Raw genomic sequence first — 25,538 nt, 5'->3', positions numbered from 1 at the left:
GACCAGGCTGGCCTCAAACTCAGAAATCCGCCTGCCTCTGCCTCCCAAGTGCTGGATTAAAGGTGTGTGCCACCACCCCCTGGCGCAAAAGATAATTCTTTTTTATTTTTATTTTTTTTTAAAATATGGAACGCTTCACGAATTTGCGTGTCATCCTTGCGCAGAGGCCATGCTAATCTTCTCTGTATCATTCCAATTTTAGTATATGTGCTGCCGAAGCGAGCACGCAAAAGATAATTCTTAGAGATTTTCACTTCCCGATATTCCCTTTTCTGCTCTTACTAAAATATTAGAATAAATTGTACATTTTAAAGACCCAACATCTTTTGTAGTTCTGTTAAAAAAAAAATACCTTAATTTTGCTAGCATCATTTTCAAGGAAAATTATACGTATCCATTCCCGTTAATATCTTATACTTATGCTTCTATGGATAATAAGTCTGTCACTAATTCTGTTCCAAGATATCTCAGTCTTATGTCTGATAGGGTAAAAGCTTCTAATGGCAGCTGGTGTCAGCACTGGGGACAACAAGAGTCATTAACATAGAGATAATAAGTACAAAAAGAGATTTTCCCTAATGGACTCCTAACCTGAAAGGGTCAAATCGGAGCTAGGGGGAAAAGGGTGTGATATTCTGTAATGGGCAAGCAATTACTTATGTATACATCTTAAAGCAATCATTGCCATAAGGTAGGGATCACAAGAAAACCACTTTACAGCCGTATTCCCTTTTCCTTAGTTCACTTCCGCATTGTGACACTGAACACCTGGCTTCAGCCTGTTGATGACTTGGTGAGTTCATAACTTCTAAAGGTACAATGAGATTGAAATCTATTCATCAAATCCACTGCTGAACGGAGCACCTTCCAGGGATGTAAGTCAGCATCCTTCAGATGCCTGCACACCCATGCTTATTCCTGTAGTATTCACAATAGCCAAGGTGTGGAGCCAGCCTAGATGTCCATGGGCAGATAGATGAGTAAGGCAAGTGTGGTGTATAGGCCTGTGCATTTCTATTTGACTATGAATGAAAATATGTCAGTTGCAGAAAAGTGAATGGAACTAGAGGTCGTCGTCAAATTAGCCAAACTCAAAAATAAACACCACATTTTCTTTCATATTCAGGATTTTACACAAACACACACACACAGACACACAGAGGAAAGCAAAAGGAGAGGTGGGTGGACAGGAGAGGGTAATGTGAAGAGAACCAGATCATGATACAATATGTATGAAAGTATCATCACAAATACAACTGTTTTATACACTAGCTAAAAGAATTGATTAAAAAGAAGATCTTGGAACTGATACTATTTGGCAAAAGAATGTCTCACTAAAGTATCAATCTGCTTTTTTTTTTTTTTTCTTTCAGTATCCCTTGATCACCATTCAGGTAAGACGTCTACTTTCCCTATCCAGTTAAAATAATATTCAGATCAGGAATGGGGTGCTTCCAATTTTCAGTTTTATAAAACTGAAAATTAAGATGATTAAAACAGAGAAGAAATCTGCAACTAAAGATGCTTAGAAGAATGATTAATATGTAATTTTGAAAACCTGAAGATACGTAGGAACCCTGATTTCTTGTCCATGAATTCCTAAGAATGATGTGCTGAGAAGCAGAAACCAGAGACTTATTGGTTTTTCCCACTGTGTGTTATAATTGCAAATCATACCGTTCTATATCAAATCAAACATATTTTGTTAATTTTTAAATTAGATATCTTATACTCATCATTTAATTGGTTGTATTTATAGCTTACTTGTAAATAACAACAGATCTCTGCATCTGTAGTTTTGTCTCTGTATGCAGTGTGGGCTACCATGACTAGCTAATTCTAGGGGTATAGGATCTAGGCTCATAATTCACGGTTATATGGGCAAACACAAGGTACTCATAAACTTCCTATTGTCCTGTCTACTACGCGGGTGCTTTAAGCTTTTAATTTGAGTAACAAACAGCTCATGCTTAAAGTGACATGAATTTCAGGTTAGCAGTCTCCCATTCTCTACATTCCCCAATCGTTTGCTTTCACATCTGACCCAGGTAACACTGTATTTTACTGAAAGAAACACAAAGCTTAACACCAGCTTAGACAAAAGTTCACCATTCACAAGTCACAACGTGTTTGTGTGGGCATTCTGAACAGCACCGGCGTTGCCGAGTGGGGTGTTTTAGCCTCAGTGCGTGTAAAGTCTCGCTCTTTTTGGAAGAATTTATTCTGCTCTGTGACATCCACTCGCACCTAAGCCAGTATGGGGTCTCATGGGCGGCCTAACAGAACAGAGGTCCAGGATATTTACAGTTTTCTAAACATTATAGGAGATGAAAACAAATCACTAAAACTTTGGAAATGGTAGTAACAATTTTGTTTCTTGACATAATCTATTAAACAATAATCTTTTGAATCAAATCTTTTAAACATATTCTCTTTAATCAGAGTTGAAAAGTGTGAAATGTTTATTGAAGTGAGTTTGTATGTGTGGCAACGGGCTGAAAGCAAATGAAGGTTGCATTCTGACAGCTGTGCCTGCTTTTTAAAATCACAGAAATTCCACTTAGGTGCAACTGCATAATCCATGACCAACATAGAAAGGGACCAAGTGGAAATCTGTGACAATCATTTTTAATTAATTAAATAATGTGTTAATTTAATTACATCACACATGGGTGCATGGGCGTTTTGCCTGAATGTATATATTTGCACCATATGCATGCAGTGCAGAGTCCAGAAGACAGGATCAGATCCCTTCGAACTGGAGTTACATAAGATTGTGAGCCACCATGATGGTGCAGGGAATAGAGCCTAGGTATTCCAGAAGAGCAACAAGTGCTCTTAACCACTGAGCCATCTCTCCAGCCCCACTGCGACAATCATTTTAAATGCTTGTTAGAATGAGTGTTCTCTTATATACTCACTGGTATGAGTCCACTCTGCTTTGACACTAGTCTGGACTCATTATGTTGAAATTTTTTAATTCTTTGATTATACTACTCCACTCTGGAAAGAAAAAAACCAAAGACATCAGTTATAAATTATTTTTCACATGAATATTAGTTTTAAGAAAAAATATTGGTTGAACATGAATATGTTGCAGCAGTTCCATTGTTTCAGTGTCTGAGGTCATTAGTCAAGCAATAGAGTAGTTCGTTTACTCTTTCTTCCCAGTAACTACAGAGAACACCAGAATCAAAAGGAAAGGGGGGTTTTCACACACAACCTCTGACTGTCCTTCTTCATTCACTGTTTCAAGGATCCCCAAAGCAATGTGATTTTTCAGTGGATAAACGTGACCACTTTCAGAAACATTACCCAGCTCTCGTTCCAACTGACGCCGGAACCAATATTGGGGGATTACACAATCGTCATAAAAAAACAATCAGGAATGACGGTGGTGGACCATTTCACCGTTAATCGAGAAGGTAACCAACTACTGTTTCTGCTTCTCCTACACACAAGTTCAAAGCAACAGAACACAACGTTTTAGACACAGGCGCAGGAACTGAGCTCAGGTTGGGCCTCTGCTGTCTGCTCTTCTGTTCCACCCTGGGTCCTCTCTATCTCATTCTGGGCCCACCCCACCCCTCAACTAAGAAATATTTCTCACTTTCTGAAATTCAGGTACTCTCCTAGAAAGGATCTAAGAGATTAAAACATAACAGTGGGTGATTTTTTTAGGCTAAATAAATAAATAATTAGCCAACCACCACCACCAGCAACAACAAAAGAAACAGAATAAACTGGCCTTCAGGGAGGCACCTTCACAGACCCCAGGGTACTGGCTGGGTGGGGCCTCTTGGAGGAAAACAGCTTGCATGGAAAGTTTGCTATAGTTGCTGTAGCATTTTGCTCTCCAGCTTTGTCAGCTGAAGTGTGTTTTTTGTTTTCAGTATTGCCCAAATTTGAAGTTGAGCTCACTGCGCCAGAGACAATAACTATTGCGGACAATCAATTTCAAATGGTTGCATGTGCAAAGTAAGTATTTAGTCATTTATCCCCACAGAGTAAATCACCTTAAGCTTAACCATAAAACTTTATTTATATTGTTATATTAAAATTATTGTAGAAATTTTAAATGTTTGAAGACTATAAAGAAAAACATAGAAATGAAACTCCGGTGCATTCTACCAATTGCTAACACATCATAGCTGATATCCTCCTCATGTTTTGTGAAAAGTTTTTCTCTGATTATATTTATTCTTTTCTACCCATTCTCTCCAATATTTAAAAACACACATCTTCATATTTTTTTGCCTATCTATTCCAATTCCTTACCTTGTAAGAATATCTTTATAGGAAAATAGTGATTTTACTTATTGTTCTACTATATAACATGTAGTCTATTACATTGTGTTTCTAGTAGTTAGTACATTTGTAGTAGATGTCTCCTATAAAACTGTATAATATCCTGATTTAGAACTGAATTATTTACTTACAAAACATTTCCCTAAAGGGAAGTAGCAAGTCAAAATATATAGTATTCTTTTAGTCTTCTAAATGCCATGGTGTTCCCCTAACTCCAGATCCTGTTACGAAAGGACTGGCTTCATTAATTTTTTTTTTCAAGACAGGGTTTCTCTGTGTAGCCCTGGATGTCCTGGAACTCATTCTGTAGATCAGGCTGGCCTCGAACTCAGAAATCCCCCTGCCTCTGCCTCCCAAGTGCTGGGATTAAAGGCGTGTGCCACCACCGCCCGGCTGAATTTTTACCATCATTGAGTGTTCTCATTTTAAAAAAGAAAAAAGAAAAGAAAATGAGCTATCAAATTTTCATGGAAATAAGGAAGTTTATAATTTACTTTGAATTTATCTCAGTCCAGTAACATAAAAACATCTTATCTCATCTTAATAACATTTATATTCTATTTGGGAAATTATTTCTGATGCCCTTTATTTAACCTTTTTGTGATATCGTTCCTAAAATGTGTAACAATAATTTAAAACAGATAATAGTTAGTAGGTGACAGCTACAAAAATTATTCCCAAAATGTCATGAGATAGGAGCTGTTATCATCTCAGTTTTATAGAGAACTGTCAGCCGTGAGTACTGGGATAGCATCAGGCTTGCGGGTCTTCTGGTGAGTGGAGAGTTACACCTGGCAGTTAGGCGCCGTCCTTTGGTGAGAGTTCTTGGATGCTTTAACGGATAACATAAAAACACTAACCTTTGGATATTCTTTAACATATCGAAGCTGCAGTCTGTAAAGGGTTACCTGGGAAACATGTGACGAGAGAGGGGGGTTCTTCATGATCTCCTCAGAGAATCTTGGAACCAGTCTGTCTCTCTCAGAGAAGGACCAGAGTTTCAGTGCAAAGCAGCTGAATGTGTTTAATATATGTGAGGTCATAGATAATCTGTGCTAAAAAATGCTGGGATAAATAATGTAAAGTTGAAGAATTCCAAGATCCTAAACTGGTTTCATCAGAAAACCCTTCTACAAACCAAACACTTACATTATCATTAATACCCACAATTTATTCATCTGCCCAGTTAAATGCTAAAAAAATTAAATAAACAAACAAACAAACAAATGCAACCAAACACTAGAGGGCCCACTCTCTTTTCTTAGGAATCCTGAGAACACATGAAGACCAGATGCTAACACAGAATTGGCGGCTTCTTAATATTATTTGGGATGATAATTTTCTATTCTGACTTCTCAAAAACCTCCTTAATATATGTGCTAGAGGGATGAATGTCTCCAGTTGGTGTCCTGGATGGAAAGACGGCTCAGCGGATAAGAGTGCTGGCTGTTCTCCATAGTTCAATTCCCAGCACCTACATGGTAGCTCTTGACCATCCATAATGGGATCTGATGCCCGCCTTCTGGTATTCAGGTGTACATGCAGACAGAGCACTTATACATAAATATGTAATGTCAGTAGTTCTGATCTAGTCTGTGTCTGTCAGTGCCAACCACTGAGGTGAAAGATGCTACTTCAACTGCCCACACTTTCATTTTGCCCATGAATTTAGTTTGGAACCTGGAAAGCCAGATTATGTCAGCAATCTCAGGAATGAACAGGCTTTTAAGAGTGAAGAAAGAATATTGACCCACAAGTAAATAATGATAGTAGTAGTAGTAGTAGTAGTAGTAGTAATAATAATAATAATAATAATAATCTTATCATCTACTAAAAGTCACTCAAATCACAACAATGAAAATGACATTCTGTCCCAAACAAAGACAGTAACCTACACACTCCAAAGTTGTATGCTAACCTGCAAAGGATACTAGTTAATAAATGAAAGGCAGAAGAATAGCCATTGGGAATGACACTGTTACCCAGCATTGGTCCAGCCTCTGTTTCATCAAACTCACAGATGGTGGTGGTGTAGGCTGGGGGGTTGAAATCTCACAAGCACAGAGCACATTAGCAGGATGGGTGGAGCAAACGTGGTGGAAGTGGATCTGACTTTGACCTTCACTTCCCCGAAACACAATGTGGAGAAGTGACTTACTTCTTCTCAGTAACCAAAATTACTAGAGGAAAAAATGAGTTAAATGTTGTATTAAACATATGACCAACACCAGAGCTGGGCAGTTATTGAAAGGGCATTGTCATCTGCAAGCTTAAAACACTCAGCTTTATTTTACACAAATTTTACATGTGTTGTTAATTTTATAAAAGTCAAAATAATCCTCAAATTATAAAGACAAACAAGCAAAAAACATAATACCTGGTTTTGCCTTTGAGCTTTAAGAAAAAAATGTATTGTGCTTTAGCAGGAAATAAGCTGTTAATGCAGCAACGGCTCGGTCATACACTCTTGGTGCTAACAGGTCTAATACATTTGTATGTTAGATGGTGGTAAAATAAGAATAATGTTTAAAATACTGATCTGGAAAGACTTCAATATCCAGAATCATCAAGTTTTTCCTATGTTCATATGCATTTACTAATAAAAACAGCTCATTTTCCAATACTTGTAACAAATTAGACATATTTTTAAATTTTTGCTCATTAAGTTTTTCTCTACTGATATATTAGATCATCTAAAATCGAATGAAACTGTTTATTTATTTGTGTTTCTTAAACCAACCAGATCCTCTTCATAAATTAAATGTCTAATTTCACCCGAATTCTATCGGAGAAATAGCCCTAGAGGCAGTCAGGCAGAGACACCTGTTTCAAGGCTTCCTGTATGATTTCTAGTGAGGTCCGGAAGTGTCACCATGATGTTGCCCATTTGTGATCACAATGCTGCTTTGCCCACCAGGTACACCTATGGCCAGCCTGTGCAGGGAAAAGCCCAGATAAAAGTGTGCAGAGAGCTCTACTCCCCGAGGTATTGTGAGAGCGATGAGAATGAAATCTGTGAGCAGTTCACTGTGCAGGTGCGGACGCGGACCACAGGCTTCTCCAGAGTGGGGGGCGCGGGACCTCCTTATAGGGATTTAGTGCCACTTATTAAAAGGATTTATAGCACTTTAGGCTAATAGGGGTGAGAAGCATGAAGATAATGCAGTGTTTAACATAATTCCTCTGTTTCCGGATGCCTTTGCCTGCAGGTTTTAGACCTGCAAAGTTGCTCCTCGGCTTCCCTAACTGTACTATCTGTGGTCTCCACAGTCTTTCTTTGGAGAATCCTTCCTCAGGCAGTTCATTCAGGAACACTGCAACCCAGAATGTTCTATGTCCCTCGTTCCAGACTTCTGGTCTCCTTCATTCTGAATCCCAGTTAGGAAAGCCTCACCTATTCTGCTGGGCTTTATCTTCATGAGTAGTTTTTCTGCATGTCTGTAAGTCACTGGTTTTAATTTTATCTTTTTAATTCTTTTTTTAAGAGCTTTTAAAAATTCATGTGCATGTATATGCCTACATGATGGCCTAGAGCAAGTGACAGCTTTGAGGATTAAATGAAGGAGTGTATCCTTCCAATATTTAACATTTGAAGTCAGTACCTATTAATTTAAAACATAACTAAATTTACAGGTTTCTAGTTACTGCTGTAAGCTTAACATTTGTAGTATTATTATTTTAAAATATAACTAAATCTACAGTTTTCTAGTTACTGTTGTAAGTTTAACATTTGAAGTAAGTACCTATTATTTTAAAATATAACTAAATCTACAGGTTTCTAGTTACTGCTGTAAGTAGTAAAAATGTACATTTTCCCCTATTTCAAATGTAGACATTAACAGCTGCTACCACGGACATGCTTCATCTAATGAGTGTTGGTTCATCTGTTGTTAGTGTTTCTCCAGGGGGTTAATCTCTTATTCTCAGGATGTCATTAGCTTTATTCTCATCCTTTAACTATTTCATGCCTATGTTACTCCAGGGGAACCCCTTCTTTTGACGTACTCGCAGCTGGTCCCCTGCTTTAACTCTTTCTCTGTCCATGTCAGCGAGGGAGACCTTGGTACACAGGGGTAGAAGGTACCCGTGCTAAAGTTCCATAAGACTCTTGGGTCCCTAACTTTTTCATTCTGTCTCTGTTTATTTCTCAGCTGAAAGATGGCTGTGCTTCTCACATTGTCAACACAAAAGTCTTCCAGTTGTACCGCTCTGGGTTGTTCATGATGTTGAATGTTAACGTAATGGTTACAGAACTTGGAACAGGTAACGATTAACAGGTACAGGTAACAGGTACGGACAGGTCACTTCCTACCAACCACTGAGGGAAAAAAAATGTGAAGTTAGCAACATCAACTGTTAATTGTGAAATAATCGTCCCTCACGATGGTAAAATGCAGCATCTCTCAAGGTGGCTTTTGTGGGGAGTGGAGGGATTGAATCCACACCCTCACATATCCTTAAGATACCACTAGGATGCATGGCCCGCCCTTGGGGGGTCTGTCCAGCTGATTAATTTCTTCCTGATGCTATGTTTCATCGTTTCTTACAGGTGTGCAGATGAGTAAAACACAGGCAGTGTTTATTACTTCAGTGCTTGGCACTGTGAGCTTTGAGAACATGGATTCTTTCTACAGGAGAGGGATCACTTATTTTGGAACTGTAGGTTTGCCTCTTACTTTTAAAGGAACTTCTTCAGGTTTTTTCTCTGTTCACAGATTATCCCTTGAAATTTTCCAGACACTTTTATTGTAGGTTTATAATCCATTTTTAAATTAATTAATTTATTTTTATATATGTTAAAAGACTGTGACTGTCTTCAGACACCAGAAGAGGGCATCAGAACCCATTACAGATGGTTGTGAGGCACCATGTGGTTGCTGGGAATTGAACTCAGGACCTCTGGAAGAGCAGGCAGTGCTCTTAACCGCTGAGCCACCTCTCCAGCCCCATTTTTAATACTACTATGTCTGATATGCTTGGGAAATCCTAGGGCTAAAAGAAACCAGTGTATAAAAGCAGCAGCTTCTGCTTTATGTGCAAACACATGCACAATTAGTAGAATGGATATTTCTATTCACTGAAATTTATGTTATGATCACTATCATGGATGAAAAATTCCTTGCAGAAATACGAAGTTTCATGTCCTAAGAATATTAACACTTCTGCTTCTCCACAGCTTAAATTTTCTGGTCCCAATAACACACCCCTGGTGAACAAGCTTTTGCAACTGGAGCTTGACGGCAAACCTGTAGGAAATTACACCACCAATGAGAACGGGGAAGCTCTATTTTCCATTAACACTTCAGAAATATTCGGTGCACAGATCAGCTTGAAAGTAAGACATCCAAGGGCTGCCATAGACTGTCAATGATCCCACAGAGGCCCCAATGCTAGGGACTTGGAGCACGGAAGGCTCTTAGACAGTAGCCTCTTTTCTGTGGCTCGCTTGCCCATTCAGTACTCAGTGAGAGCAGAGTTCAGAAGGCGAGACGCTACACACAGCGACTATTGTGACCAGTATGTCTCCTGTGGAAGTAGAAGTGGCACGTAAGAAAATCTGGCCTTCTCCCTCACATCACCCTGTGCATAGACAGGGAGATGCCGTGAGATTTCTTTTTGGAGCCTTCCGCAGAAGTTTGCAGTTAAACAATTTGTCATGGCTTGCCTGCAGGTGGAAGATGCAGAACTTAAATCTAATTCTCTGACTGTGATTAAAAGTGAAAATCCAAAGCGTGCCCGTAATTCTAGCCCTTAAGACGCTGAGACAGGAGGATCTTGAGTTGCAGGTCACACTGGGATGCTTAGCCAATCGTTCCCCTCACACACACCCCAGACACACACGCAAAGTAAAAAAACAGAACAATTCACTGTTAGTCCAGTCGGACAGTCACAGAAACTTTATAGGAATCAGTTCTCTCCTTCCCACCACAATGGTCCTGAGAATAAAACTTGGGTGGCACAGCTTGGTGGCAAGTGCCCTCACATGGAGAGCCATGTCACCAGCCTCCGCACTAACAGCTGTGAGCTAGCTTCCTTCCTTGTTGGGTGAGATGACAAGCCTTGTGCCCAGTAGCACTCCCTGTCTTGGAGATGCCCATTGTTCTAAAGCCTTTCCTTTGCTTCTGCCCTGCCAGGCCGTCTATGTCCGACCTCGAAGCTGTCATCGTTCCAGCTGGTTGTCCCCTGAGTATTTGGACGCCTACTTCTCAGTCTCACGCTTTTACTCCCAGACCAGCAGCTTCATGAAGATCGTTCTCGAGCCAAAGCAGCTTCCATGTGATCAAGAAAAGATGGTCTCAGTACTTTACTCCTTAAACCCCGAGGCCTACAAGGAGGCCTCAGATGTGACCTTCTTCTATTTGGTAAGTTTCAGCTGGTGGCTCTGTCTCATCAGCATAGCACAGCTTAGGAGGTGTCATCTGTCACCTTGTCAATCTGAGTGAGCTCCACCTACCCACTTTGCCGTTGAATAACTCTTGGCTCCATAAACGAGTTCTGCTTGCAAAAACGATCCCAGGTAATCTGAGTTCCCTAAGACTGAGACACTTGGCTTCTTCAATCATTCCATCATACTTCACAGCGAATGTTTATGACCCTGTGTGACGGGTTAAGTAACATGGAAAGCTCAAAAGGATAAGCAGAAAAGGAATCTGTTCTCATCCCCTCTCACCTCTGTTTTTCCGGGAGAGTGGAAACAGACTTGGAAATTAAGCCACTCCTACTTCCATCCCTCCACTCTCTCCTGGTCCACAAACACGTGCGTTCACCTTGAACACGTTCAGGTGCTCTAAGCTCTGGTCTTCTCAGCTGTATATTCCTAACTGGAAACATTAGTGGAATCAGTTAGACTCACCACACTGGAAAAGGTAGTAGGCCCGAGGCACTGTTAAAGTTCCATGAACAGTGAGTCATCTAGTCGGCCTTATGGACATTCCATTTCACAGCACGGACCAGAGGCAAATGGGTAGACAACAGGCAGGTGAAGTGGCCACCTCTCACATGCATTAGATGGCTTCACAGAACTTTGAGTTTCTTCCTTGTTCTGGCCCAACATGTGTGACGTTCCCTTTTAATATTCGTTTGTGGAGCTACCTTGTACAGGACAGAATGGGCACTAGATTAGCACATGAGGACATGATCGGATGTGCGTTCAATACTCACACTGTGTCTTCTCTGTCTGGCACAGGTGATGGTGAGAGGAAGCATCTTCCTCAACGAACAGATGGAAATCAGAGTTCAAGGTGGGTGGATACAGTGCACTTGCTTTGGAATACATACCTTATCTCCATACTTTCTACACTTTAGGGTGAGCACTTATTACCATGTGCAGTTGGAGGGCAGGAGATAGCATGACCTGAGGTAACACCGAATAGTTTGAAAATGGCTATTGCTGCCTTCCTATCACTACCCTAGTTTGCTTTCTATTGCTCTGATTAAACCCTAGCCAAAAGCAACTTCAGGATTTACTTCATCTTAAACTTCAGGTCTGTCATGGAGGGAAGTCGGAGCAGGAATTCAAGGCAGGGACCTGGAGGCAGGAACTGGACCAGAAACCATGGAGGAGCACTCTTAACCGGCTTGCTCTCGATGGCTTGCTCAGCCTGCTTTCTTGCGTGACCTAAGTCCTCCTGTCCAGGAGTGGCACAACCCGCAGGCTAGGCCCTCCACATCCATCATTAGTCAAGAAAAGGCCCACGGGCCAATCAGACAGAGGCGGTTTCCTCATTGAGGTTTCCTCTTCCCAGCTGACTCTAGTTTGTGTCAAGTTGACACGACTTGGCTACACCCATTAGTCAGTTAATCGTGTACACTGTAGAAAAGTGATGTCTACGGCACTCCTACTGTAGGCTCTTCATCTGTGTATAAGTCCCCTTTTTATATCTGAGCAAGGCTCAGGTCATTTCTCTATCCATATGCCATTCCCCTTCATCTAAACAAACGCAGAGAGACACGTGGGCGCCAGCACGGTGTCGTCTGTGATCTGCCTCTTTCCTCAGCCTGGAATGGGAACTTCTCTTTCCCAATCAGCATCAATGCTGATCTGGCGCCAGAAGCTGACCTGCTTGTCTACACCCTCCACCCTAGTGGGGAAATCGTTGCGGATAGTGTCAAGCTCCCGATCGAGAAGTGCTTTAAAAACAAGGTGATGTTTCCCTTATCAGCAGGGTGGGCGTTTTGCTTCCTGCAACCTCCTTCTAAAGCTTCGTTCTTACATGAATTTACTTATTTGGTGCATATGTCTGTGCGCATGCGCACATGCATGCATGCATGCCCATGATGTGAGTGCATCAAGATTGATGGGACAGTTTGCAGGACTCCATTCTCTCCTGCCACCATTCTGGTTGGATAGACTTCAAGCTGTCAACCTTGATAGGTTGAGAGTGTTAGCAGCATCTCACCCACTGGGCCATCTCTCCAGCCCTGTCTCTGTCTGCGCCCCCCCCCCCATGGTCCTTACACAGTAATCTTACAGTTAAATTACCAAAGAATGAGAGTCACAAAGCATTATCTTGCTGAGGTCTGGTCATGGCAAGCTGGGGGAGTTGGAGAGACTGAAAGATATTCCCACAGGGAACTGAGAATGGGCAGGAAAGTGTACGTACAGAAATCGGTGGGGATTTGTTTGGGAAGGACAGGATTCATTCAAGTTTTCTTCCCCGTGTGATTATCTGTACCCTCACTACTTCCCTTCCTCCACTTCAGGTTAGCATAAAGTTCTCTAGGGACAAGGACCTGCCTGGCTCTAACACCAGTCTTCATCTCCAAGCATCCCCTGACTCCTTCTGTGCCCTGAAAGCAGTGGACAAAAGTGCCCTTTTACTGAACCACGGACAAGAAATGACACCTGAGAGCGTAAGCAGCATTGTTCCCCGGTGTCCCCAGGCTGTGGTGTGGCGGCAAGCCCTGACCTCCCTAGGATGCTTTTACTTGGGATTTGGGACATGTTGAAAGTATCAATTCTTTGCTTCTGTGCTCCTTTCTCAGTTATTAGCATGAGTTATTAACTATGTACATTTTCCATCTGGCATTCACAGCAATACAGAACTCTATACATAATTATAACAGGTTAAAAACTCTAAAACAATGTGATATTTTAAAATCGTAGTGAGAGCATTGTTTTTTTAAGTTGATCTCTACATTCTTTGACAATGCCCAATTCTTATTCTTATTCTTATTCTTATTCTTTGGTGGTTTTTTTCGAGACAGGGTTTCTCTGTGTAGCCTTTGCTGTCCTGGAACTCACTCTGTAGACCAGGCTGGCCTCGAACTCAGAAATCCTCCTGCCTCTGCCTCCCAAGTGCTGGGATTAAAGGTGTGAGCCACCACCGCCAGGCTATTTTCTAAACACTAACTAATATCCTGTCCCAGGATGATCCAGGCCTGACTTTACTTTCTTTGTACCAGCCTTGAAAGGTGATTTTATTTTTCAGGGAGCCCTCTTTCCTTGAGTATGAGATACCTATCTAGTTCATCTTTTTTAAAAAAAAAATAAAATATATCCAGTTGACATGTTATCTCTGCTTGGGTGACATGAGACATTGCCCTTATCCCAGACTGCATTTCTATTTATTCTGTTTATTTATCTGTTTTACATTCCATTGGTTTTCTTTTCCTATGTCAGGCTCACAGTTTTAATGATACAGATTAATTTTTGATCGGGTAACTCCACGCATCTCAACTCCAGGGCACCCCTTGCTCTTCTAGTTGATTCTCAATATCCAACTTACTTCTAACTTCTCTAGCTCCAGGATGGAAAGCTAACTGGTATTTTTACTGTGGTTACATGGGATTTACAAATTAACTTCAGTGGGGGAATATTCCAATTCAGAATTGTAAAATGGCTTTTAAAATTTTTTCCAAGTATAATTTTTCTGTTACTTCTGTTTTTGTTTTTGTTTTTTCAAGACAGGGTTTCTCTGTATAGCTCTGGCTGTCCTGGAACTCACTCTGTAGACCAGGCTGGCCTCGAACTCAGAAATCTGCCTGCCTCTGCCTCCCAAGTGCTGGGATTAAAGGTGTGCCCGTTACTTCTAAATTACACTTTAAACAGTTTTCTTATGTAAACGTTTTATTTGTTCACAAGTGTGTCATAATGACTCTGTTGCTGTTGTAAACAAGGTTTTCTTCCACTATTTATTCGATTGTTATTTATGAACCTGGCAGCTGTTTTGCACAATAATTTACAATTTTCTAACCTGCTAAATTACTTGGATAATTGAATTATATTTCTCATTGGTCTCTGTTTCTGTGTATTACAGTGTTGCCATCAAATAGAAAGTTTTCTTTTTCTCACCCTCCCTCCCTGTCTCTTTCCCCTCTTCCCTCCCTCCCTCCCTCCTCCTTCCTTCCTCCTCCCACCTTCCCTCTACCCCTCCCTCCCTCTCTTCCTTCCTTTTTTCCTCCTTCCCCCACTTGCTTCCTTCCTTTTCATTCCATGCCTCTGTATTCTGCTTGCCTGATTCCAGTGCAGAATTCCACTATGAGGACAGTAGCTCCCTTGCCTTGTTCTGGCCTTAGTAGAGAGAGGAACATGAACTCCTAGTGACCTGCCAATAACAGTCTCTTACCCACTTCCTGTGCTTGTTTTATAAAAGTTAGCTCATTTAACTATTATCTCTATTGATGCTGGAATGTAGCTCTGCTACATATCTTAAGAGATTAAGATAAAATATTTTATTATTTTATGTGTATAAACATCTTGTCTGCATATATGTCTATGCATGCTGGAAATCGAACCCAGGTTCTCTGGAATGCTCCTAACCTGCCTCTGCCTCTGAGTGCTGAAATTAAAGTCAACACACACAGCTTTGAAATTTTATTGTAGTGACTTTCTCAATAATAGTATTGCATCAATTTTCTTGTGTAACCTTGAAACCCAGCCAGTTGTTCGAATAGCCAGAGACCTTAGCTAGTGACCCTCGCCAGTGACCAGCTCCACAGTCAATAGTCTTAACTGTTCCCTTTCTCTCACCTTAAAGTTGATCCTTCCTTCCTTGGGAGAGCACATCTTACTTACAGCTATGCTTCTCTGTTACTCCTGAGGTATCCCTGTTTCCAGGTCATCTTTCAGCTACATAAAGTATATTCTCTGCTAGCTTCCTCAGAAGGGCACAAGAACTCCATCACATCTTCATACTCAGAATCGTTTTTCTAAAGCCTCCACGCAGAAGCTGGGTGAACACCTGTGAAGCCAGCACTTGGGGGGTACAGGCAAGAGGATCAGGGGTTGAGGGCCAACCTCAGCTGCATGAGGCCTGCTTCAAAAAAAGCCAAAAAACAGAGCTAATAACAAACAAAACCTTTTAAAAATAAAGAAGAATGGAAGACAGATTATGTGACTATTAAATTTAGGGCTTATATTTTTCTTTAGGTTTCTTGAAAACCCTGCTCCCCTGAAACTCACTGTTAACTTTTTTTTTTTTTAAGGAATTATGCTGTCAGACTAACTTATTCTCTCTGGTAGGTTATTTGACCTTCTTGTATGGAGGCCTTGGAGGAATTTTTTTCCCTCCTTTATATTTAAACTAAAAATTTTAGTAAGATATCTCTTAGGACTTATTGTGTGGAGGAAATCCAAAGCTTGGTCTGCATTATAACTTAAAAACCAAGCTTTTTGACTTCTTCCCTTTCTAAAACTTTTCATTCATGTGTTAGCTCATTTCACATGCGCTCAAACTCTCAAGTTTGCCTGTGACCTGCTTCGATTCTTTCTTTTTTTCTCTTTTGTTTTCTATTTCTCTTTTAGAAGTTGGGGGTGCTGGGCATGATGATGCACATCTGCAATCTTTTGGCTTGGGAGGCAGACACAGGGAAGTCAGGAGTTCAAAGCCATGATCCCCTGCCTCAACAAACAATGGCTGATTTCTGTCTATCATTTTTTTCTCTTGGGGCCTTTAGCCTTTAGAGTTTATTTCTGAAGTGTTCGTCTTCTGAGTTCACTCTCAATTATTTCTTCCTTGGTTTTGCCCATTTCTTCCTTGGTTAGTACTTTGTTGAATTTCTGATTCATGGTTTTTTTAAATACCTTGCATGTCAGTTTGTGGATATCCTCTTTATTCCAAAATATCTGATCAGTGTTTTCTCTCGTTAGTTCATTATTTGGACTGAGGTGCTTCAGTAACTAAAGCGTGTCCTCTGTTTTATCCCGCTCCATCCTTCCCCCACTTAAGCACCATCTCCAAGGGTTGGTGATCGCCTCTATTGGCATCACTATTTCCCCCACCTGATAACCCCCACCCACACCAGTAATGCATTTGAGCAAATGGAAGCTACCCCTTCATTTCAAGCCCTTCCCTCTTACTGGGAGCTAATGTGTCCAGGGAAGATGGTTCCTATTTTGACATGAGTTGTTGGAGTGCTTTTACATGGAATGAATTTGGTTTGTTTGTTTTTTTTCCAATCCCTTTATGTCCTTCTCTTTCCACTCATGTAAGTTTCCTAAGCTTTCCTTCAGTTTTACATAGTCTCAACTTTTCTTGCAGCCTTCCAGAACATGGTGCCCATAATTCTACCAATGACTGAAACATTACAGGAATAATCATTGTCCCTTTTAATTCTAAAAGTATAAGTTGTTCATCTCACGCCTTGCTCGCTTTTTTGATTGGAGCACATCCATTGCATTTAGTACTGGACATCATAAGAACTTAGTTTCCTATGAATATATGAAGTACTTCGGCTGCTTGTCCATTGCTTGAGGTGATAGTTTATCTAGAAGGCTTTAATTCATTAATACTTAGTTTCAGGCAGCTGACGTCATCCTCCAGGTCTAGAAACTCTACTACTATCACTTCAGACAGTTATCTGTGTGCTAGGCTATGGAGCAACTAAGCGTTCTCCATGACCTTTCTTATTTGCTATCCCCAAACCTACACTATCAGCCAGAAAAGTTTGCAAATAACATTGACTACATAAAACAATATTGGCCTCCTCATTTGAGTTTTTGGAAAGTTGACTCAGTAGTAAATGATTATGACACGAACTTTTCCAGTCTCATAGTTCTGCAAGGAGTGCTTCAAGTCACCAAGCACCATGTCTTCACGTCCTAGGTGTACAACATGCTACCATATATCTATCACTATGGTTATTTCTATAATGGTCTCAACTTGGATGATGAGCAAGCAGAGCCATGCATTCCTCAGAAGGACTTGTTCCACAATGGACTGTATTATACACCTACAAGCAATGTTTGGGATGGAGACCTCTCTAATCTCATCAGGGTAAGATCATAGATGAGTCTGTAAAACATTTCCTCTTGTAGCCTTAGTGGTCCTGACCCTGTCTCTCTCACATTATAGATTCTTTCAATACCGTGCTGACAGAGCACTCTTTTTAAAAAAAAGAGATGTTAATCCTGTTGGCTTTTTTTTTTCTTTTTGCTAAAAAGAAGTTGTATGGCTAGAATCATGGGACCCTGATAAGATGGTATCCAACTTCTTGCACTATATCTTATGTGTCAATAGTTTAAACAAGAAGGTAACTCACAGTCTGTATTCCACACAAAGGGAGGCTGCCAGCTACATGTGCTCAGAAGCCGCGCAAGGGTCTTTATGATCAGAGTCACTGTGGATGAAGACGAGGACACTGAACTAGACAGGCTTTAGTTCAAGTCTCAGGGCTGCTGTTAACACATGAGCACCGTATAGACATGCATGTGCACGTGAGCATGCAAGTTTGCTGTTAATTAAGGCAGCAAGGGTGCTGACTCCTTGTATTCCCTTAAGCATAAATGGAAAAAATGGAAATATTAGCACATTAATAATAATAGAAGGGCTGGCAAGATGGCTCAGCAGATAAGAGCACTGACTGCTCTACCAAAGGTCCTGAGTTCAAATCCCAGAAACCACATGGTGGCTCACAACCATCTGTAATGAGATCTGACACCCTCTTCTGCTTTGTCTGAAGTCAGCTACAGTGTACTTACATATAATAGTAAATAAATCTTTGGGCTGGAGCAAGCAGGGACTGAGTGAGCAGGGTTGACCAGAGCGAGAGGGGTTGACCGGAACAAGCAGAGGTCCTAAAAATTTAGTTCCCAGCAACCACATGAAGGCTCACAACCATCTGTACAGCTACAGTGTACTCACACACATAAAATAAATAAATAAATCTTTAAAATAACAACAACAACAACAACAATAATAATAGAAGTAGCGATTACTGGAGACTTAATTTCTGTGATCATGAATCCTGGCTACACAGAAAACGTGCATATTTGTTGTCTGGTTTTTATGATGGTAGACCTCTCATAATTCTCTCAAGAAAGCAATGTACAATTTTTTTGTGTCTTTCTCTAAAAGAACATGGGTCTGAAAATTTTTACAAATCTCCGTTACCGGAAACTGGAAGTGTGTTCATCCCAGGAAAACCATCCCTTGCTGAGGACGTCGAATCACCCAAATGAACGGATAATGATGTATGGTGGTGGCGCGCCACCTTCTTCTGCCTGTGGGTAATCTAGAACTTCCTGTTGGAGTGGTGTTCAATAGGATTTTTTGATTGAGTGTTTGTAAGATAAAAAAAAAAAAAAATGCAAAACAAAGGCTTATAGATGATTTGGGATGATTTGAAGCAAGAACTAGAATTCCTGCAGTTCAACGAGATGGGGTTGGAAATACTTTTGGTGATAAAGAATAATTGGCTCCTAATATAAAAGGAAGCCCAGGTTTGTTTTGTTTTGTTTTGTTTTTTTCAGTTTTTGTTTCTTAAGACAGGGTCTTACCCCAAAGCTCAGGCTGGCCTCAAAATAGATGTGAAGACAACTAACAAGGATAAAACAGGCAGCAACTTGACATGGTGTGATGCATGTAGCTCAGGCTGGCTTCAAATTTTTTATGTATTAAAGGATGACCTTGAACGTCTGATTATCCTAACTCCATCTCTCAGATACTGGGGTCTGAAAGCATATGTCACCATGCCCAGCTCAATAGTTGCTATTTTGGTGTAGAAACACTAACTAAGTGCATTGTATGTAGCCTATAGGCCATTCCTAAAAAGAAATGTGTTCTGGAGAATTACTAGTATTAATGACATTAAAAAATGTAAGCAGAAATAGTGACAGTCGGGGCTGGAGAGATAGCTCAACGGTTAAGAGCACTGACTGCTCTTCCAGAGGTCCTGAGTTCAAATCCCAGCAACCACATGGTGGCTCACAACCATCCATAATGATGACCTCTTCTAGTGCATCTGAAGACAGCTACAGTGTACTTACATATAATAAGTAAATAAATAAATCTTTAAAAAAAAATAGTGACAGTCAGCAGAGTTAACGGGTTCCAGCATGTCAGACAAGAGTCAGTGAGGACACTTAATTCATCCAGACTTGGCTGTAGGTGATGTGTTGTTTGTTTGTTGTAGCTTTTAAGCAAATATCGAAATTTGAACGCCAAAAGAGTGATACTTCAGGTGAGATTAGAATTTATGAGAAATTAAGAACTCATCTAAAGGGACAGAGAGATGGCTCAGTGGGTAAACTGTGTGCTGCTGTGCAGTCATGAGGACCTGATTTTGGTCCCGAGTACCCATGTAAATGCCAGGCATGCCACCTAGTCACCCTAGTGCTCAGGAGCAGCCACAGGTACTCTCCAGGGATCATTGGCTGGCCAGTCTTCCTGACACAGCAAGGTGCAGATTCAGTGAGGCCCTGCCTCAAAAACGAAGATGGAAAAGCAAGTAAGGAAGACATCTGAAATCAACCTGTGGCCTCCACTGGTACCTCACAGGTGGTCATGAATCACTCGTGCCCGCACACACACACACACACACACACACACATACACACACACAGCACTTGTACCTCACAGGTGGTCACACATCACTCGTGTGCACACGTGCACACACACACACACACACACACACACAGCTTAACTAGGCATGTGGCATGGAAGCACAGCACATACTTTTGCTCTTTCTGCATAGAACATTTCTTTGTGTTTTTCTCTCTCTCTTGTTCTAGTTCATGACACTGCAGACAGCATCAGCCATGCAAAAGTGGCCATCAGAGAGACAGTCAGGACAAACTTCATCAAGACATGGATATGGAATCTCATCAGTGTAAAGTGAGTTTTACTTTTCCATTCTCCTTAGTTTTTTTCTTTCTTTTTTTTAAAGTTTTATTGCATTACAATGAGAAAAGTTACATGATTTCAATTAATCTGAATTTGTTAACATTTAAAAACATATTTTAAGTAAATAGAATTAAATCACATTTTTGTTTTCCTTTTGTACCCCAACTCCTCCCAGAGACCCCCATCAATAACTATAATACCTTTTTTGTCATATTCTTTAAAATTTATAAAATATTATAACAATAAAAATGAGTATTATAAAAGTTGTTTGATATAAAACAACAATCAATTTAACAGTCTTATGTAGATGCTTGTCTACAGCAATACTGAAAATACATACATTTTTCTCAATATAAATTTTAAATAACTCCAAATGTATTAACTGTATATTTCAAAATAATACATCACTACTAATATTTTCTTAAATGAACATAAATATATAAAGTGTTTTTGTTTGTTTTGTATTTAGTAGAGCTTAAAATCCTGACTTTTACTGTGGTAATTTGATACAAGAGTTACAAACGTCAAGCAAAGCATTCAGTTTTACTCTTTGTTGTTCTCTTACAAACCACCTCCCAATTTAATTGTCTACATTTCTTTTGAGTATATAAATACTTTTAAAATATGTAAGCTGTTCTGAAAACCATAGTTTAGTGTAAAATCATGAAATAAAAAATATTACTAATAGAGAGGCTGAGATAGGAGAAGCAAGATCTCAAGACCATTATGTTGTACACAGCAAGATAGTGTCACAAACAAACAAGCTGAAAGTATATATAGATTGTATAATATTGGACCTATTTCTCCAATTACCAAATTAGAGAGACCATTGGATGACAATCAACAAATTTCTAATTCCTCATATTTTTGGATTTCAATCTATTAGGATATGTTGGTAATATTCATTTTGATATTAAGATATTAAGAAAAAGTAATTGTTACTTCCTATTGTTTTTGTTGCAATTGGGTTTGTTGGAATTAGGTTTGTGTGGGTTTGTTGAAAGATTACTTTCTTGCTTCTTCTAGGATGTAGTTTTGCTCCTTATGTTGATGTTTTCCATCTATTATCCTTTGTAGGGCTGGATTTATGGAAAGATATTGTGTAAATTTTGTTTTGTCATGGAATACCTTGTTTTCTCCATCTAAGGTAGTTGAGAGTTTTACTGGGTATAGTAGCCTGGGCTGGCATTTGTGTTCTTGTAGGGTCTGTATGACATCTGCCCAGGATCTTCTAGCTTTCATAGTCTCTGGTGAGAAGTCTGGTGTAATTCTGATAGGCCTGCCTTTATATGTTACTTGACCCTTTTCCCTTACTGCTTTTAAAATTCTTTCTTTGTTTAGTACATTTGGTGTTTTTATTATTATGTGACAGGAGGAATTTCTTTTCTGGTCAAATCTATTTGGAGTTCTGTAGGCATCTGGTATGTTCATGGGCATCTCTTTCTTTATGTTAGGGAAGTTTTCTTCTATAATTTTGTTGAAGATATTTACTGGCCCATTACCTTGGGAGTCTTCACCTCTCTTCTATACCTATTATCCTTAGGTTTGGTCTTCTCATTGCATCCTGGATTTCCTGGATGTTTTGGGTCAGGAGCTTTTTGCTTTTTGCATTTTCTCTGACTGTTGTGTCAATGTTTTCTATTGTGTTCTACCCCTGAGATTCTCTCTTCTATCTCTTGTATTCTGTTGGTGATGCTTGCATATATGATTCCTGATTTCTTTCATAGGTTTTGTATCTCCAGGGTTGTCACTCTTTCTGATTTCTTTATTGTTTCTATTTCCATTTTTAGATTCTGGATGGTTTTCCTCATTTCCTCACCTGTTTGATTGTGTTTTCCTGTTGTTCTTTTTTTTTTAAAAACATATCTTTCTTTTTTTATTTTTTTTTTAATTTATTATATGTGAGTACACTGTAACTGACTTCAGACACATCAGAAGAGGGCATCAGATCTCATTGCAGGTGGTTGCGAGCCAGCATCTGGTTGCTGAGATTTGAACTTAGGACCTTTGGAAGAGCAGTCAGTGCTCTTACCAGCTGAGCCATCTCTCTAGCCCTTCCTGTAGTTCTTTAAGGGATTGTTGTGTTTCCTCTTGAAGGGCTTCTAGCTCTTTACCTGTGTTCTCCTGTATTTCTTTGAGGGTGCTATTTATGTCTTTCTTAAAGTCCTGTATCATCATCATGAGAAGTGATTTTATATCTGAATCTTGCTTTTCCAGTGTGATGGTGTGTCCAGGACTTGCAAAGGTGGGAGTATTGGGTTCTGATGATGCCAAATAATCTTGGTTTGTGTTGCTTATATTCTTACACTTGCCCCGCACCATCTGGTTATCTCTACTGCTACCTGCCTTTGCTAAATATGACTGAGCCTGTCCTTCTTGTGATGCTGATTGTGTGAGAACTCCTCAGAGTCAAGCTGTCTCTGTGATCCTGTGATTCAGGGATCCTGTGACCCTGGGCTTGTTAGAGCACCTGGGAGTGGAGCTTCCTCTGTGTGTTTTGGGAATGACTGCAGAGTTTGCACCCAAGGTCTGCTCAGGGCACCGGCTGGCCCAGACAGACTGGAAGCAACCTGAGCCACTGGGCTGGCAGAGTTCCTGTGTGCCTGGGTCCTGCTGGTTCCAGTTACTCCCAGTGTTGGGACAGATGTTGTGTTCTCCTCATCTCTGATCCTGGGCATGTTAGAGCACCTGGGAGTAGAGCTTCCTCTCCCTTAGTTTTTTTCTTAAACAGATTTCTCCCCTTTGTGTCTCTATCTCTATTTTTTTTTCTTTTGATTTGTTAACTTTTATTCCTGGGCAATAAAGTAGTGAAATATTTGTTTGTTTGTTTGTTTTATTTTTAAGAAAAAAAACATTGTTTGTTTGTCCATTCTGATATGTGTTTGATGGTTAGTTTGCTTATTTGTTTCAGTAAAGTGTTACTTTTGCACCAAGACCTTCACTTCTGTAAATTTCAGGCAGGTAGTATATGCTACCTCAATTTATTTATTTATTTATTTTTAAAAGGGGGTATTCGTAGAAATATGGCCCTACTAAGTTTCTACTCCACAGACATCAGATGAGGGATATGTACCTAGTGCCTTACCTAAACATTTTCCAAAGCTTCAGTCACGTTATTTGTGTGTGTTCCACATAATCTCGGGCTCCCACTCACAGGATGTGTGTCACCAACAGCCTGTCTTTTCAGTTCCTCAGGCTCAGCAAATGTCTCGTTCCTTGTCCCCGATACCATCACCCAGTGGGAGGCCAGCGCCTTCTGTGTCAATGGCAATGCTGGATTTGGCATGTCACCCAAAGTGTCCCTACAGATCTCCCAGCCCTTCTTCACGGAGGTTACTTTGCCCTTTTCTGTTGTCCGAAGTGAACAGAGTGACGTGGTTGTCACTGTCTTCAACTACCTGACTACGTGTGTAGAGGTAGGCCACCTCCTTTGATCTGGAAACAAAAATCCAGCAAAGCTGAATTATTTATGACCTTTTCACTAAATATCACCATACCTTCTCCATTAACAAATGAAAATACATACTCTAAAGAAGTCATTTCTTTCTATAACCAATCTTTAGAAGTACTTATTTAAAATTTTAATTTTATTTTCTGTGTAGGATTGTTCTACCTACGTGTATGCACATGTACTATGTACATTTCTGGTACCCACGGAGGTCAGAAAAGGACACCAAATCCCTTGCACTGCAGTCATGGGCTGGTGCGAGCTGCCATCTGGGTGCTGAGAACTGAACCCAGGTCCCCTGCAACAGCAGCCAGTGCTCTTGACTGCCGAGTGAACTCTGTGATCCCCAGAAACAATTCTTTTAAGTCACAACAATGACTTGAAAATTTAGTGAGAGTAAGATTTTGTGATGATGCTCATCCTACTATTCTGTGAGTTTGTGACTGAGTCCTTGGGCATCTTTTCACTTTACTAAGTTAAAGTAGAGAGACTCTTCTTAAGATGACAAATGCCAGATGCTTCTTTGAAGACCTCAAAGAGACCATTGTGCAGTCAGTTGTAGAATTTAAATCAAAGCAGGGGGGAACTTAAAACGCTACCTTTGTGGCCATTATTCCGTTTTTAGATTTCTGTCCAGTTAGAAGCATCTGAGAATTATGAAGCAAGCATCAACACCCAGGGTAACACTGACAGTGAAGTCCTCCAGGCTGGAACACAGAAAACATATGTCTGGACCATTATTCCAAAGACACTGGGTAAGCAGCTGTGCCGATCTTTCATGGATTGACCACATTTTATCAATCTCTGTTATCCTTAGATTTTCCCCCCAAAAAAACATAATTTTCTTTGGTATCCTATCTTTAACTTCCTTTATTCATTTCTCTATATTCAAGATTCTTATAATGCAGTTTCTTTATTTAAAAAGACTTTGTTTGATTTCTATGCATATGCATGTGCCTGTATGTATGCATGTCACTGTGTGCATGCAGGCACCCAGGGAACCCAGAAGAGTGTGTTCCATGAGAACCTGAATTATAGATGGTTTTGAGTTACATGACATTAGTGCTGGGAACCAAACCCAGGTCTTCTGCAAGAGCAGCAAGTGCTCTTAAACACCAAGCCCACTCCCCAGCCCTATAGCTCCTTCCTATCAATACTCTGTGGAACAGAACTCCATTCATTCACATAAAAATTAGAATAAGATTAAGCCATGGCATGAATACTAATTTGTGTAATTTGTCAACTCCACACATCATACCTCAAATGAAGACCATGTTTTGGTTTTTTGGGGTTTTTTATTATTAATAATCATTTTACTCATTTATATCTCAAATGATACCCCCTTGCCAGTTACCCCTCCACAAACCTCCCATCCCATCCCACCTCTGCCCTCCCATCCCCCCTCCCCTTTGCCTCTATGAGGGTGCTCTCCCACCCTCCTACCCTCCCACCCTTCCACCCTCCCACCCTCTCCTGCTTCACCGCTCCAGAATGCCCCTACACTGGGGCATCAAACCTCCACAAGACCAAGGCCCTCCGCTCCTATTGCTTCAGACAAGTCCGCCCTCCACTGCATATATACCGGAGCCATGGTCCCTCCCTGTGTACTCTGTGGCTGGTGAAGCCCATGTCTCTTTAGAACTACCCTGATTCTTTTTTATTATTATTATTAGATATTTTCTTTATTTACATGTAAATTTCTCCATTCCCAGTTTCCC

The 25,538-nt window shown here is 40.4% G+C and overlaps 1 protein-coding gene and 1 non-coding gene across 2 annotated transcripts in view; one reads left to right on the top strand and one right to left on the bottom strand.

Annotated features, from left to right (window-relative positions):
- LOC116099657 (ovostatin homolog) overlaps positions 1-25,538 on the top strand; it is a 51,258-nt gene that overhangs the window by 2,269 nt on the left and 23,451 nt on the right. The window contains exons 4-20 of the mRNA XM_031383576.1: positions 741-793; positions 1,374-1,394; positions 3,257-3,425; positions 3,894-3,978; positions 7,226-7,343; positions 8,460-8,571; positions 8,858-8,967; positions 9,485-9,643; positions 10,443-10,670; positions 11,495-11,549; positions 12,306-12,451; positions 13,012-13,161; positions 17,355-17,525; positions 18,606-18,753; positions 20,261-20,363; positions 23,560-23,788; positions 24,446-24,575. Coding sequence (XP_031239436.1) covers positions 741-793; positions 1,374-1,394; positions 3,257-3,425; positions 3,894-3,978; positions 7,226-7,343; positions 8,460-8,571; positions 8,858-8,967; positions 9,485-9,643; positions 10,443-10,670; positions 11,495-11,549; positions 12,306-12,451; positions 13,012-13,161; positions 17,355-17,525; positions 18,606-18,753; positions 20,261-20,363; positions 23,560-23,788; positions 24,446-24,575 — 2,187 coding nt within the window. The remainder of the gene's footprint in view (positions 1-740; positions 794-1,373; positions 1,395-3,256; positions 3,426-3,893; positions 3,979-7,225; positions 7,344-8,459; positions 8,572-8,857; positions 8,968-9,484; positions 9,644-10,442; positions 10,671-11,494; positions 11,550-12,305; positions 12,452-13,011; positions 13,162-17,354; positions 17,526-18,605; positions 18,754-20,260; positions 20,364-23,559; positions 23,789-24,445; positions 24,576-25,538) is intronic.
- Positions 120-226, bottom strand: LOC116100056. The gene has a single exon (XR_004122425.1). It is a non-coding gene; the product is annotated as a U6 spliceosomal RNA (small nuclear RNA).

Source organism: Mastomys coucha, unplaced genomic scaffold (assembly GCF_008632895.1).
Source record: "Mastomys coucha isolate ucsf_1 unplaced genomic scaffold, UCSF_Mcou_1 pScaffold20, whole genome shotgun sequence".
Lineage (NCBI taxonomy): Eukaryota > Metazoa > Chordata > Mammalia > Rodentia > Muridae > Mastomys > Mastomys coucha.
Note: the sequence above shows the minus strand (reverse complement) of the source record. Positions and strands in the feature narration are given on the sequence as shown.